At 38.0% G+C, this 16,595-nt stretch overlaps 1 protein-coding gene across 1 annotated transcript in view; it reads right to left on the bottom strand.

The window, feature by feature from the left end:
- Positions 1 to 15,978, bottom strand: part of GNB4 (G protein subunit beta 4) — a 33,012-nt gene extending 17,034 nt beyond the window's left edge. Inside the window, exons 1-3 of the mRNA XM_077770579.1 lie at positions 15,884 to 15,978; positions 3,884 to 3,922; positions 3,087 to 3,193 (exon numbers count right to left, since the gene is read on the bottom strand). Coding sequence (XP_077626705.1) covers positions 3,087 to 3,193; positions 3,884 to 3,922; positions 15,884 to 15,940 — 203 coding nt within the window. The 5' untranslated portion in view covers positions 15,941 to 15,978. The remainder of the gene's footprint in view (positions 1 to 3,086; positions 3,194 to 3,883; positions 3,923 to 15,883) is intronic.
- Between the last annotated feature and the right edge of the window lie 617 nt (positions 15,979 to 16,595).

The following is a 16,595-nucleotide window of genomic DNA, read 5'->3' as shown; positions in this document are numbered from 1 at the left end:
GAGCACAGAGCCCGATGTGGGGGGTTGAACCCACGAACTGGGAGATCATGACCTGAGCCAAAGTTGGATGCTTAACTGACTGAGCCACCCAGGTGCCCCTAAACATTTTTAGAAATGTCTCTGGTTATGATTAAACTTTCTTTTTAATGATTCAACTTTTTTATGGTAACATTCTAGTACTTATTAAAGATTCTGAAGATATTAACTGACGATTATTTACTGACTTAAATTTAATGACAACAGAGTAGCTAAAAGCCTAACAACCATATTTCACTTCATCTAAAAATCTCAATGGAGAGCCTGTGAATGCAGCGCAGTGTTAATAGATGCGACACAGGACATGCCTCCTGCCCTCAAGGGCCCCAGCGTCTAGGAGAGAAGATATTTACACATGTTCACAATAAATCAAGTAAGTGAAAATTGTCAGAGGGGTGATACATAATCAACACCACAGGAAAACAGAAGAGGGACAAATAAGTGCTGGTAGAACTAATCAAGCAGTCTTGCTAAGAATGCATACTGAAAAATGGAATTCTGAGACCTAAAAGTAGAGAGAAGTCTATATTCTGTGAGGAGGGTATGTTCAATGACAAGAGGTAGAAAAATAGTGTTTCAGGATATGTGAATTTTCCAGTCCTAGAGAGTGTGTGAAAAATGGGCATGATAGGTGAGAAAAGTAGAATGGGCTTCAGCTGCAGAAGACTTTGTCTGCTGGCTATTAAATAGGAACTCTAAACTAAGTAACTGTTATTGAACTTCTTGTTTTCCTTTGGAAAATTTTCACTATGGTATAAAATTCAAAAGATACAAAAAAAAATATTCAGTAGCAAAAAGTCACCTTCCTCTCCGGGTCACCAAGCCACCCAGACCCCTTCCCCGTAGGTAAATAACATTAGCAGGGTTTCATGTAGCAACTGCAGCAAATTCTTTTTTTTTAATTTCCTTAAATGTTTTTATTTATTTTTGTGACAGAGACAGCAAGAGTGGGAAAGGAACAGAGAGCGAGAGGGAGACACAGAATCCAAAGCAGGCTCCAGGCTCTGAGCTGTCAGCACAGAGCCTGAGGTGGGCCTTGAATCCACTAGCTTTGAGATCACAACCTGACCCGAAGTCAGATGCCCAACTGACTGAGCCATTCAGGGACACCAGCAAATTCTTTATGAAAGGAAGATCTAACATGAGGGCACAAGGCAGACGGGAAATAAATCCTGTAAAAAATCAACTGGCATCTGGGGCACCTAGGTGGCTCAGAAGATTAAGTGTCCAACTCTTGATTTCAACTCTGGTCATGATCTCATGGTTCATGAGATCGAGCCCTGGGTCTGATTGGGATTCTCTCATTCTTAAAATAAACTTAAAAAAAATCAATTGGCACCATCAACATCAAGGTGAGAAGAACTATTAAGTGATGAACTGATCAAGACAGGTTCCTTGATGTTCTTCTATGAAGATTAATATTCTTGAGAAATTTTGAGGAAAGAAAGTAACATTATTTCAAGTGATTGTATTTTCAATTAAAAGTTTGCTGCATCAATGGGAAGACTTTTTTTTCTTAAACTTCTTTAAAAATAAAACATTTGGCCTAACTTTATGCCACCTGTCTATTATATAACTTTATTTTTCCCCTTCTAGAAGGCACTTTTTTTTTTTTTTTTTTTTTTTTAAGAGAGAGACAGAGAGTGAGCAGGGAAGGGGCAAAGAGAGAGAGAAAGAGGATCTTAAGCAGGCTCCACATTCAGCATGGAGCCTGATTCAGGGCTTGTTCTCACAACTCTAAGATCATAACCTGAGCTGAAATCAAGAGGCAGTCATTTAACCAACTGAGCCATCCTATCACCCCACAGGAGGCACATTTCTATGTTACTGGACCCAAGTATCCCATTTACGCTAAGCTATGCCAAGCAATAAGATGACATCTGCAGCAGGCACAACCTTTTTAGTTTCTCCTGGGAAAGAATAAATGTCCAACTTTTATTAAAAAATAATTTCTTGGGCACCTGGGTGGGTCAGTCGGTTAAGCATCTGACCTTTGATTTAGGTTGAGGTCATGATCCCATGATTTGGGAGATCCAGCCCAGCATCAGGCTCCACGCTGACAGCACGGAGCCTGCTTGGGATCCACTCTCTCCCTCTCTTTCTGCCCCACCTCTACTCACACACGCTCTCTCAAAATAAATAAACTTAAAAAAAAAAAAAAAAAAGATTTCTTAGTTGGGACTTTTCCTGATGACAATAACCAAATCAAAAGAACAAGTCAACCTCTACGGCAGCAGGCCAATCTGCAACTGGAGTTACTCTAGAAGCCCAGGAGCCAAGTAAATCATGATGAGCAACCATCCAAGCGTAAACCAGACAGCAGCAGTGTGCGTGGGCATACATACATACACATGTACTTGTACACTGGGCTTAGGGAAACAGAAGATGTATTGAGTGTACTTGTATTGTGTAATTCTATCTTTTGTGATTCTAGGTAGTAAATAATTATAGCAATATACAGTAACTTGTACACAGCAACAATATTCAAATATTGCATATTCACTGAAATTAAGGTTAATACACAATAAAGCCGCCTTTGCCGCATTAAGGAAAAACACAGTATAATAACCCACTGCAAAGAAAAGAAATCCTAAACAGTTTACATGGACCATATGATAAAGGATATTTTTGAGAGGTAAATTTATTTTCTATATTAAAGGCTTCGAAACATTTCAAGTGTCAAGGAATTATTTTTAGTAAAAGCAAGGTCTTCATATCTGAAGCATTTTCTACAAACATCCCATAATATAGCTGGTTTTCAAAGAAAATGCAAACGATTTTTTTTTTTAATATTTTTTTATTTATTTCTAGGAGAGAGAAAGACAGCGTGAGCAGGGGAGGGTCAGAGAGAGAGGGAGACACAGACTCTGAAACAGGCTCCAGGCTCTGAGCTGGCAGTCAGCACAGAGCCCGACGCGGGGCTCAAACCCACAAACCGTGAGATCATGACCTAAGCGAAAGTCGGACGCTTAACCGACTAAGCCACCCAGGCGCCCCAAATGATTCTTAATGAAAATAATTCCAACAGTTGGATGATGGAAGATACAAACCTTGAATCATATCCCCAATGCATCGCATAGATTTTAGCCAGGTGACCCCTCAGCGTACGTCTTGTTCGCATCTGTATTCGACCCACGGAATCCATATTGGATGTGATCTTTAGAAAGCATCAAGAATGTTATTTTCTACCTTAGACATAGCTCAGAAAATAAAGTAGAAACAACAGGCATAAGACATAAAACAAACTGATAGCAACTAAAGGTAGTTTAAATAATTCCAGAGTCATTATAGATTATAGATTATAGGATCAGTAAATTGAAGAAAAAGTAGGATTTAAAATTATCCGATTTGCACACCTTCCTGTGAGAATATCTACTACAGACTATCAACTTTTAAAATGTTTTTACTTACTTTAGTAAAAACACCAGCCACAAATAAAAATCGAAGAGATGATCAAATAAAACATGTATAATTTTAACTGTCTATAAGAAAGCAAGCTTTAGCACATATTTCCTTAATACAAATTATCAGTATTAGTTAAGCTAATGAAACCTTTGTTAAGAGTTTATGTAAGAAAAAAATAGTTAACCAGGACATATCAAAAAGAATCAGAAGCTAACCTAAAAAAATACATATGAATCTACATGTTTTGTAGTATTTGTTTTTCCACAGGCTTCTATTTTAACAAGTATACTTTAAAACGCATATGTACAGCATCTGACAAGTTACAGTATTTTTAAATAGAGATCTCATTTTTCTCAATACTAATAAAACCATCTACATGTCATATGCACCAGTGTTAAGCTACTTCATGTGAATTACCAAGATGAAGAAAAAATAAATTTACCTGAATAAGTGTTGCATCATTACATGCTTTCCTGGCATCCTGAAGAAAGAGGATTATAATACTTTTAAACACAAATCTCTGGATAGGACTTAAAATACTATTTTCATTGAAAATGTAGACTTAGAAATATACCTTAGACTTAAATAAAGATTACCACATAATCTTTATTTAAAATTCAGTGGTTGGTACATTCACAATGTTGTGCAACTGCCACCACCAATTCCAGAACATTTATCATTAAAACAAACAAAAAAACCCTATACTTCCCAATTTCTTCATCCCTTGGTAATCACTAGTTTACTTTCTACCTCTATGGATTGCCTATTCTGGACATTTCATATAAACAAAATCCTAGAATAGGACCTTTTGTCTGGCTTCTTTCACTTCATGCAGGTTTTCAGGGTCCCTCTATATTGTGGTGCATCAGTACTTCATTTCTTTTTATGGCTGAGTAATATTCCACAGTATGTCCATTAACTGATGGATATTTAAGTTGTTTCCATTTTTGGGTTTTTAATGAATAATGATGCTGTGGACATTCACGTACAAGTTGTGTGTACACGTCTTCAATTCTTCTAGGAATAGCAAGTGATATGCTAACTCTGATTAATTTTTTAATCAAATGTCAAATTGTTTTTTTTATAGTTTATTTTTGAGACAAAGAGAGACAGAGCACAAGTAGGAGAGGGGCAGAGAAAGAGACACAGAATCCAAAACAGGCTCCAGACTCTGAAGTGTCAGCACAGAACCCGACGCGGGGCTTAAACCCATGAACCGTGAGATCATGACCTGAGCCGAAGTCGGACGCTTAACCGACTCAGCCACCCAGACGCCCCTGTCAAATTGTTTTCATCACAGCAGCTGTACCATTTTACATTTCAACCAGGAATGTATTAGGAGCTTTCCAATTTCTTCACACCCTCACCAACACTGCTACCTTTCTTTTATTACTACAGCCATTTTCATGGTTGTGAAATGGTATCTAACTATAGTTTTGATTTGCATTTCTTTAATGATTAGTAATGGTGAGCATCTGTACATGTGCTCATTGGCCATTTGTAGATCTTCTTTGAAGAAATGTCTATTCAAATCCTTTGCCCATTTTTAAACTGTTGTTCATTGTTGAGTTGTAGCAGTCCTTTATATATATTCTGGACACTAGACCCTTACCCTAAATAATACATTATAATACCCTATACTATATGTACAGTATTCTATAATGTATTTTCACATTCTGTAGACGGTCTTTCCATTTTCTTGATTAGTGTTCTTATATACAAGTTTTTCATTTTGATGAAGTCTGATTGATCTATTTCTTCTGTTGCTTGGGCTTTCAGGGTCATATTCAGCTGTTGCCAGGAGTGCCTGGGTAGCTCAGCTGGTTGAACGTCTGACTTTAGATCAGGTCATGATCTCCCTGTTTGTGGGTTTGAGCCCTGCATCAGGCCCTGTGCTGACAGCTCAAAGCCTGGAGCCTCTTCAGATTCTGTGTCTTCCTCTCTCTCTCTCTCTGCCCCTCCTCCTCCATCCCTCCCTCTCTCTCTAAAAATAAATAAAAATATTAAAAAAAACTGTTGCCTAATCCAAGGTCACAAAGATTAAAAGCTATGCTTAATTCAAAGAATTTTCATACTTTTAGTGTTTATATTCAGGTACCATTTTCAGTTAATTTTTATAAATGGTTTGAGGTAGGAGTCCAAATTCATTCTTCTGCATGTGGATATCCAGTTGTCCCAGCACCATCTGTTGGAAATACTATTCTTTCTCTCTCAAATAGTCTTTGTTATCCTCACTGAAAATCAACTGGCCCTAGATAAATGGGTTCATTTAAGGACTCTCAATTCTAGTCCATTGTGCAAATATACTTTTGGTTTATGATTAAAAGATTTTAAATTGCATCCCCATGAGTAAAAATGAACTAGGTTGGTTTAATAAGCCCATAGTATTCTGAGTTATATTTGTTACTAAGCTTCAGCAAAAAAGTTCAGGGTTCCCTTTTGGTTTGTTCTGGCATCTAGAAGTTGAGGTGAGAGGAAGGATATTTATAGCATAACCCAGGTCATTTCAGAAGTATTTTTAAAAATCTGTAACACATCTTTAAAATGCTTACTATACACCATACTTGCAATTAGAAGTAAAACATTTTATATCCAATATGAAGGCAGGATAAACCAAAACAATTTACGTTAATAAGGAATAGCTGACATGGAGTCACAACTATATTCTTATATTAATAGCAAGGCCCTTACATGTAAGCAGGTGTTTATGCTTAAGCATTATAGGAGAGCCTTTCAAAGTGACCTTAAATCTGAAGGAAATCATCAAAAAGAAGATAGTGAAACAGGAATTAATACAACAAAATAACATTTCCTAAGCAACAAAATGTTTTCAAAAGAGTCCCCCAATAAATTTAGAGGATTCATATATATGGAGAAATCAAAAGCACAGTTCTTCCTACTAGGTTTGAAACTATGTTTTCCTCTCAAGAACTAGGGTAGTATCCTGTTTTTCTCTACTGAGCTTAGCAGACTCCTATGCAAAGAGGCAGCACACAGTACTTGCTGAATAAATGCCCCAAATAGACAACTCATTCCAGTCGGCCAAGGGGAATATGCTGCCTCTGCTTGCAGCAAAGACCAGATGGAACACAGGATCCTTTCAGCTGCCCTTTCAACCTATTTATAACACTTAGAATCTCTCTATGTAAGGATGTTCTTAAGTAGTTACACAAACATATGATTTGATTCTCTCATTCTCAGTCAAATTGTGGGTTGAGAAACTTCATTTGGCAAGGAATAATTTAGTCCTTTTCCGACAATGAAAAGAATTTCCAGAAAGGAGAGTGATGGCCAGAGCCATGTTCCAAAAATGGTAGAGTCGAAGACTAAATTCTAAAAAGAGGGTTCTCTGATTTTAAGCTTTATGAAAATCCTTGTTTAGGTCATCTTTCTTAATTCAGTCATTCAGCAAAAGAAAAAAAAAATCCATTGAACACTGTGTCAGGTACTATTCTGGGCACCACAGATGTAGCAGCAGACAAACCAAAAACCCTGGCCTTCCTACAGGGCTTGTAATGTTAAAAGCACAATTAAACTGCATGTGAAAATTACTGAATAGTGCAAATCAGTAAAAATCAAGATGTTGGAATATAAGCATCTACATATAACAGTTACTTGCCAATCATGCAAAGATTCTGTTCACATTCAGAAGAACTTGCTCTGATGAACTTTCCCATTCCAAGTAGCAATTACAAAGGAAAATTCTGTTTTCTCTACTTCTGTTTTTTAATTTAAAATAAATCATACTGCATAAAATTGCATACATTTCTATTATGTCATGTGTTTATACCATACTTAAGTATACTGTTAGATTATATTTCTCGAAGTGAGGGGGAAAGCAAAAGGGAGGGTCTTTAAATATAACATGTCATGATTACAGCACTTTACCTACATGTGGTTACTTGAAATCACGGGAGAGGATTCAGGGAGCTCCTGCACCCATGCAGTTGTGTTTGGGAGGCTGGTGAGATAGGAAAGGAATTAAGACACAGAATCCTCCAGTTATCAAAAATCTCCCAACAAATCAGAGCCCTGGACCAGATGGCTTCCCTGGGGAATTCTATCAGACATTTAAATCAAGAGTTAATATCCATTTTTCTCAAGCTGTTCCAAAAAACAGAAATGGAAGGAAAACTTCCAGACTCATTCTACAAAGCCAGCATTACTTTGATTCCTAAACCAGAGACTCAGGAGAAAAAAAAAAAAAAAAAGAATTACAGGCCAATATCCCTGATGAACACGGATGCAAAAATCCTCAACAAGACGCTAGCAATTTGAATTCAACAGCATATAAAAAGAATTATCCACCATGATCAAGTGGGATTCATTCCTGGGTTGCAGAGCTGGTTCAATATTCGCAAAAATCAATGTGATACATCACATTAACAAAAGAAAAGAACCTTATGATCCTGTCAATAGATGTATAAAAAGCATTTGACAAAATACAACATCCTTTCTTAATAAAAACCCTCGAGAAAGTCGGGATAGAAGGAACCTACTTAAACATCATAAAAGCCATCTATGAGAAGCCCTCAGCTAACATCATGCTCAATAGGGAAAAACTGAGAGCTTTCCCCCTGAGATCAGAATCACGACAGGGATGTCCACTCTCACCACTGTTGTTTAACATAGTGCTGGAAGTCCTAGCATCAGCCATCAGACAACAAAAGGAAATAAAAGGCATCAGACTTGGCAAAGAAGAAGTCAAACTTTCACTTTTCGCAGATGACATGATACTCTACATGGAAAACCTGACAGACTCCACTAAAAGTCTGTTAGAACTGATTCATGAATTCAGCAAAGTCACAGGGTACAAAAATTAATGTACAGAAATAGGTTGCATTTTTATACACCAATAATGAAGCAACAGAAAAAGAAATCAAGTAACTGATCCCATTCACAACTGCACAAAAAAACAGAAAATACCTAGGAATAAACCTAACCAAAGATGTAAAAGATCTGTATGCTGAAAATTACAGAAAACTCNGCTGTAATCATCAAGACAGTATGATATTGGCACAAAAACAGACACACAGACCAATGGAATAGAATAGAGAGCCCAGAATTGGACCGAAAATGTATGACCAATTAATCTTCGACAAGCGNGAACTATTGGAGTGGAAACTAATTTGACAATAAACTATTAAAAAAAATAAATAAAAATAAAAATAAAAACAAAGAAAAACAAAAAAAAATAAAAAAAAAATAAAAAAAAAATAAAAAAAAAGAACTATTGGGACCTCATCAAGATAAACAGCTTCTGCACAGCAAAGGAAACAATCAACAAAACTAATAGGCAATGAACGGAATGGGAAAACATATTTGCAAATGACCTATCAGATAAAGGGCTAGTATCCAAAATCTATAAGGAACTCACCAAACTCCACACCCAAAAAACAAATAATCCAGTGAAGAAATGGGCAGAAGACATGAACAGACACTTATCCAAAGAGGACATGCAGATGGCCAACAAACACATGAAACCATGTTCAATGTCAGTCATCATCAGGGAAATACAAACCAAAAGCATACTGACATACACCTCACGCCAGTCAGAGTGGCTAAAATGAACAAATCTGGAGAATACAGATGCTGGCGAGGATGTGGAGAAAACGTTCACCCTCTTACATTGTTGGTGGGAATGTAAACTGGTGCAGCCCCTCTGGAAAACAGTGCGGAGGTTCCTAGAAAATTAACAATAGAACTCCCCCTAAGACCCACTAACAGCACTACTAGGAATTTACTCAAGGGATACAGGAGTGCTGATGCCTAGGGGCACAGAAATAACCAAATCATGGAAAGAGCCTAAATGTCCATCAACTGACGAATGGATCAAGAAGATGTGGTTTATATATACAATGGAATACTACATGGCAATAAGACAGGATGAAATCTGGCCATTTGTAGCAATGTGGATGGAACTCAAGGGTATGATGCTAAGTGAAATAAGTCAGGCAGAGAAAGACAGATACCATAAGTTTTAACAGAGGACCATAGGGGAGGGGAAGGGGAAAAAAAATAGTTGAGGAGAGGCGGGGAGGCAAGCCATGAGAAACTCTTAAATACTGAGAACAAACTGAAAGCTGATGGGAAGTGGGGGAGAGGGAGAAATGGGTGATGGGCATGGAGGAGGGCACTTGTTGGGATGAGCACTGGGTGTTATATGGAAACTAACTTGACAATAAACTGTATTTAAAAAAAAAAGATACAGAATTCTCCATCCACGTAAAAGTAGCAGAGGCAAATGTGCACAAGGAACTATTTAAAACAAGGCTGGCTGTGATCAGCCCTGTAACACAAGTCCAAAGTGCTACAGAAGTAAGGAGCTACCATTTATTAGTAAGTTCTTTCCATGTCATTTCATTTAATCATCTCCACTAACCTTTGCTTTACAGCAAAGATGCCAGGCAAAGAAGTTAAACTTGCTCAAGGCCACAGAAGATTTAAAAGGCGAAGCCCATGCACTTTCCACCATGCCGTGCAGCCTTCCAATAAATGGAGAATAAATCCAACTGGAGGACTCTGGGGAGTCTTTTCAGATGAAGGGACTCAATGACCTGGAGTCATAGGAGCAAAACTGGAGCAAAGATAGCATAATTCTGGGCAAAGGAAACAGCTTGTAAATGGGCGATAAAGTGGGAAAGAGCAATGCACGTTCAGAATATGGCCACCAGAGATCTATGGCTACAACACAGGATGTAGAACGGGATGCCAGCCGGGCCGCAGAGTTGGGAGGCAGTACGGCAGTGGTGTTGGGGCACAGACTCTGGCATCACAATACACCTCAACTGAATCCTGGCTCTACCACTTAGCAGTTATATTACCTTGGCCAGTTATTTAATCTCACTGAGGATCAGTCTCCTCAGCTATAAAATGAAGCAACACCATTTACCTCACAGAGTTGCTATGAGGATGAAGTGAGAACGACAGGTGACCGTGTGCCTAGCCAATCATTCCAGACAAGGACATCACAAGAAAATTACAGGTCACTATCCCTGATGAACACAGATGTAAAACCTCAATTAAATATTAGCAAACCAAATTCAGCAGTACATGGAAACAATCACACACCATAATCAAGTGGGACGTATTTAGGGGTAGAAGGATGGCTCAACATCCACACATCAATGTGACACAGTACATTAACAAAATGAAAGATAAGAACTGTATGACCATCTCAATAGATGAAGGAAAGGCATTTGACAAAATGCAACATCCATTTATGATAAAAACTCTCGACAATGGGAGTATAGAGGAAATGTACCTCAACATAAAAAAGGTCAAAGGACAAGCTGATAACATCATATTCAATGATGAAAAGCTGGATGCTTTTCCTCTAACATCAGGAATAAGACAAGGATGCCTACACTTTCCACTTTAATCCAACATTACTGGAAGTCTCTGCCAGAGCAATTAGGCAAGAAAAAGGAATAAAGGCATCCAAATCAGAAAGGAAGAAATAAAGCTGTCACTATTTTGACATTATATATAGGAAACCCTAAAGACTCTTATTAATAAACCATTAGAAATAAATTCAGTAAAGCTGTAAGACACACAAAACATACAAGAATCTATTGTATTTCTATACACTAATAATTAACTATCACGAAGAAATCAAGAGAACAATCCCATTTACAATTGCATCAAAAGGAAAAAAATACCTAGGGATAAATTTAACCAAGGAAGTGAAAAGACCTGTGCACTGAAAATAGGGAAGATGAAAGAAACTAAAGACACAAATCAACGGAAAGTCATTCTATGCCCATGGATTGAAAGAATATTGTTAAAATGTCCATACTACTGAAAACAAGCTACAGATGCAATGCAATCTGTATCAAAATTCCACAGATACATTTTCCACAAAATTACAAATAATCCTAAAATCTGTATGAAACCACAAAAGACCCTAAATAGTCAAAGAAATGTAAGACAAAAGAACAAAACCGGAGGCATCATGTTCTGATTTCAAATTACATTACAAAGCCACAGTAACCAAAGAGTACAGAATTGTGATAAAAATGAACACATAGATTAACAGAACAGAAAGACCAGAAATATACCCATGCATATAGGGTCAATTCATTTATGACAATAGGGGAAAGACAGTCTCTTCAACAGTGTTGGAAAAACTGGATAGCCACAAGCAAAAGAATGAAACTGTACCACTATCTTACACCATCAACAAAAATACACTCAAGATGGATTAAACACTTGAATGTAACACCTGAAACCATAAAACTACTAGAAAAAAATATAGGTGGTAAGCTCCTTGACATCTCTCTTCGCAATGATTTTTTTGGATTGGACGCCCAAAGCAAAGACAACAAAAGGCAAAAATAAACAAGTGGATCTGTATCGAACTAAAAAGCTTCTGCACAGTAAAGGAAACCATCAATAAAATGAAAAAGCAACCTTCTGGAAGGGAGAGAATATTTGTAAATCCTGTATCTGATAAGGGGTTAAGATCCAAAACAAAGAACTTGGACAACTCAAAAGCAAAACAATCCAATTTTTAAAAAAAGGGAAAATATACTATGCCCATGGATTGAACGAATACTGTTAAAATGTCCATACTACCCAAAATAATCTACAGATTCAATGCAATCCCCAAACACCAATAGAATTTTTCACAGAACCAGAACAAATTATCCTAAAATCTGTATGCAACCACAAAAGACCCTGAACAGCCAAAGCTGAATACCTAATCTGAGAAAGAACAAAGTTGGAGGTATCACAATTCCAAATTTCAAACCATACTTCTAAGTCATAGTAAATCAAAACAGTATGGTACTGACACAATAGACAAATCAATACAACAGGACAGTGCCCAGAAATAAATGCATGTTTATATGGCCAATCAATCCATAATAAAGGATGCAATGGGGGGGGTGGAGGAGACAGTCCTTCAATAAATGGGAGTGGGAAAACTGGACATTTACATGCAAAGAATGAAACTGTGGTAGGGTTCCTTCCCTAAGGGAAGGAAAAAAAAAACATCTCAAGGCAACCTTGCTATTCCTGTATGTGAGGACATCCCTCACGACCTTGTAACATGAGACCACGTTAATCAAGACTGCATGTTGTGTGTTACCATATACGGGAGACAAAGCAGTATATAAAAAACCAATCCACATGGTGTTTGGGGCTCAGTTCTTAGGAACCCTACTGCGCGATGACAGCTTGAATAAAGTTGCTTCCTGGAAAGAAAAGCCTTGGTGTCATGACTATGTGCAAGAATCCTGCTACAAAACTAGACCACTTTACACCACACACAAAAATAAACTCAAAATGGATTAAAGACCTAAACATGAGACCTGAAACCATAAAACTCCTTGAAAACTAACAAACTACACATACAAAACAGGAGTGCCTGTATGGCTCCATTAGTTAAATGTCCAACTTTGGCTCAGGTCATGGTCTTGCAGTCCCTGAGTTGGAGCCCCATGTTAGGCTCTGTGCTGACAGCTCAGAGGTGAGCCTGCTTCGGATTCTGTCTCCCTGTTTCTGCCCCTCTCCCACGTGCTCCTGCTCTCGCTCTCTCTCAAAAATAAACAACAAAAAACCCCTAGCAACATATTTTTGAATAGGTCTCCTCAGGCAAGGGAAACAAAAGCAAAACAAACTACTGGAACTACACTAAAGTAAGAAGCTTTTGCACAGTAAAGGAAACCATCAACAAAACAGAAGGCAACCTACTAAATAAGAGAAGATATTTGCAAATGATTTTTCCCATAAGGGGTTAATGTCCAAAATATATAAAGAATTGATATAACCAACATCAAAAAAAACAAAACAATCTGATCAAAAAATGGGCAGAGATTCGTAACAATGTGGATGGAAGTGGAAGGTATTGTGCTAAGTGAAATAAGTCAAAGACAGATATAGGTATGTTTTCACTCATATATGGATTTGAGAAATTTAACAAAAGACCATGGGGTAGGGAAAAAATAGTTTCAAACAGAGAGNCTGGGTGTTGTATGTAAGCGATGAATCATGGGAATCTACTCCCAAGCCAAGAGCACACTGTATACACAGTATGTTACCCAACTTGACAATAAATAATATTAAGGGGGGGGGGGGGCAGAGAACCTGAATAGACATTTTTCCAGAGAAGACATAGATGGCCAAAAGACACATGAGAAGGTGCTCAACATAACTAACGATCAGGGAAAGGCAAATCAAAACCCCAATGAACATTACCTCACACCTGTTAAAATGGCAGATATCAGAAAGATAATGAGTGCTGGCAAGGATGTGGAGAAAAGGGAACTCTTGTGCACAGTTGGTGGGAATGTGCATTTGTGCAGCCACTGTGGAAAACAGTAGGGAGTTTCCCCCAAAAAGATTAAAAATAAATTACCATATGATCCAGCAATTCTACTTCTGGTATTTATCAGAGGAAAACCAAAATACCAACTCAAAAAGATATATGCACACCTATGTTCATTGCAGCATTATTCAAATAGCTAGGACATGGAAACAACTTAAGTGTCCATCAATAAAGGAGTAAGTAAAGAAAATGTATGTACACATTCACAGGAATAGTATTCAGCCATTAAAAAAAAAAAAAAAAAAAAAAGATGTTAGGGCACCTAGGCTCTCAATCAGTTAAGCATCTGACTCTTGATCTCCGGGTCGGGAGTTCAAGCCCTGTGTTGGGCTCTGCACTGGGCCTGAAGCCTACTTAAAGAAAAGAGAGAGAGAGAGAGAGATCTTGCCATTTCCAACCAACAACATGGATGGACCCTGTAGGCATTATGCTAAGTGAAACAAGTCAGACAAAAACAAATACCATCTGATCTAACTTACATGTAATTTAAAAAGGCCAAGTTCATATACACAGAGAATAGAATTTTTTAAATGACATGGCTGGTCATGTGACCATGTGCACAGCCAATGAGTCAGTCCTGTTCAGCATGTAGAGCAAGTGATACAAAGTAGAGATCACTGAGGATCCATTCAGGTGTTGACAACACCATCTAATTTAGAGATTATTCTATGAAGCTTTCTCTCATCATCATAGGCAAAATAAATCCCTCCTTTGTTTGGACAGCTTTGTTCAAACATCTAAACTATTAGACTCAGTTCTTATTCACATCCAAATCATTCTCTGCCTTGAATTCCTGGCAGTAAGATTTGGTTATAATTTCAATCCAATCAGAAACAATGTTTTCTTGGGGCGCCTGGGTGGCTTAGTCGGTTAAGCGTCCGACTTTCGCTTAGGTCATGATCTCGCGGTTCGTGGGTTTGGGCCCCGCGTCGGGCTCTGTGCTGACTGCCAGCTCGGAGCCTGGAGCCTATTTCAGAGTCTGTGTCTCCCTCTCTCTCTGACCCTCCCCTGCTCACGAGGTCTCTCTCTCTCTCTCTCTCTCTCTCCCCCCTAGAAATGAATAAAAACATTTAAAAATAAAAAAAAAGAAACAATGTTTTCTCTGTGCCTATTCTTCAGTCACCCTTGTTTTTCCTGCTCCTTTCCCCTCCCCTTGTTAATACCCTTCTATAGATCCTGTGCTTCTTCCTTTCTTCTTACTCTTTGCTTTCAAATTAGAAGAGTTCTTCTGAAACAGCCATTGCAAAAGGTTCAGAGCAGGGGCGGCAGGGTGGGGTAAGCATGTGTTCCAAGTTCTCAGGAATTCTCCCCCATTTGTACTGAAGTTCTTCATTCCTATCTCTGATTCAGCCTTTGCTTTCCCTACAAAAAGTAGGCAGCGCTGGGCTACAATTCAGTCTCTTTCCTCCACCATGCTCACTAAGAGGTTTCCTAAACATGAAGGAATGTAGACATGCCATCTTTTATCTCTACTTTCTTGTTATTCCTCTGTCCAGGGAAACATCTGTTTCCACTGTTCCTAAGAGGATTACGGGTGCTGATGGAGCGCTCCCCACTTTGCAGAAACCCTCTCTCAGAGCCTTCTCAAGCCTTGATGTGTCACTCCATTTGACTCTTAGTGTGAAATCCTAAGTGTCTTTTATTTTTTAAGATGCAACTTTTAAGATCCTCCTGTTTTGAGTTGATTTCCAAGAGTGAAAGATGACAGGTATATCTTTATTACGCCACTAATAATTTTTAATGTTTTTCCCGTAATGTTTTAGAGATTCCTATTTTTCTAGTGTATTACAATTACAATGTGATAATACCTGCCTCATCGTATTGCACCAAAAATCAAACTACGATTCCAGGTGTGTAACTAAAAAGAGAATGACGTTTGCAGGAATTCCATACATAATATTAACTTCTTAGGGACACAGAGGCCATAAGTCCACAGAGAGATCTTTCAGGAATCATTTTTATAGAGTACTTCAAAGGTATGACAAAAACAAACTGACCATTTCAAGCCTTCTCAATTTAATATATATAGACTGATGAAGTAATGAACAACTTTTATTCACTGCTGGTACTAATAAATAAAAGTGTTAATTTCAAAATGAGAAACTTTCTTACCTGGATCTGATTCCGAAGTTGTTCAGCTTCCTGCCTCAACTGTTCCAGTTCACTCATCCTTTAACTTGTTTACCTCAGAAATTAACAAGTGAAAGCAACTGTCAAACAAACAAACAAACAACAGTGAGAGAGACTGATTTAGTTCTCCATTTTCATATTAATCTACTTTTGGGGGGGGGGGGGGTCTCGGTGGCTCAGTTGGTTAAGCTCAGACTCTCGATTTCAGTTCAGGTCATGATCTCCCAGGTTTGTATAACAGAGCTGACAGCACAGAGCCTCTTAAGACTCTCTCCGTCTCTTTCTGACCTTCCTTTGCTAGAGCATGCATGCTATTTCGCTCTCAAAATAACTTAGAGGTCATTATTAAAAAAAAAAAAAGACTAAAATTATGGACATTAGTACTAGAATATAGTCCAGTGAGAAATACTTTATAATAGTTCAGAGGGCACCAAGAGTTAATTCCCACATACATGTCTAACAGGCACCTCAAAGTTCATACTTTAAAGTTGAACCCCACTCTACCTCCAGATCTTCCCTGTCTCAGTAAATGAATATTGAGTCCTTCCAACACTTTCAACCAAAAACCTGGGAGTCATCCTTAACTTGTTTCTTGCACACCCTATATGTAATCCATCTTCCTTCAGAAAAAAACACCTAGGATCTAACAACTTTGATTACCTCCACTTTGACTACCTCAGTCTAAGCCACCACC

The sequence above is a fragment of the Crocuta crocuta genome, unplaced genomic scaffold (genome assembly GCF_008692635.1).
Source record: "Crocuta crocuta isolate KB4526 unplaced genomic scaffold, BGI_CrCroc_1.0 scaffold256, whole genome shotgun sequence".
NCBI classification, from domain to species: domain Eukaryota; kingdom Metazoa; phylum Chordata; class Mammalia; order Carnivora; family Hyaenidae; genus Crocuta; species Crocuta crocuta.
Note: the sequence above shows the minus strand (reverse complement) of the source record. Positions and strands in the feature narration are given on the sequence as shown.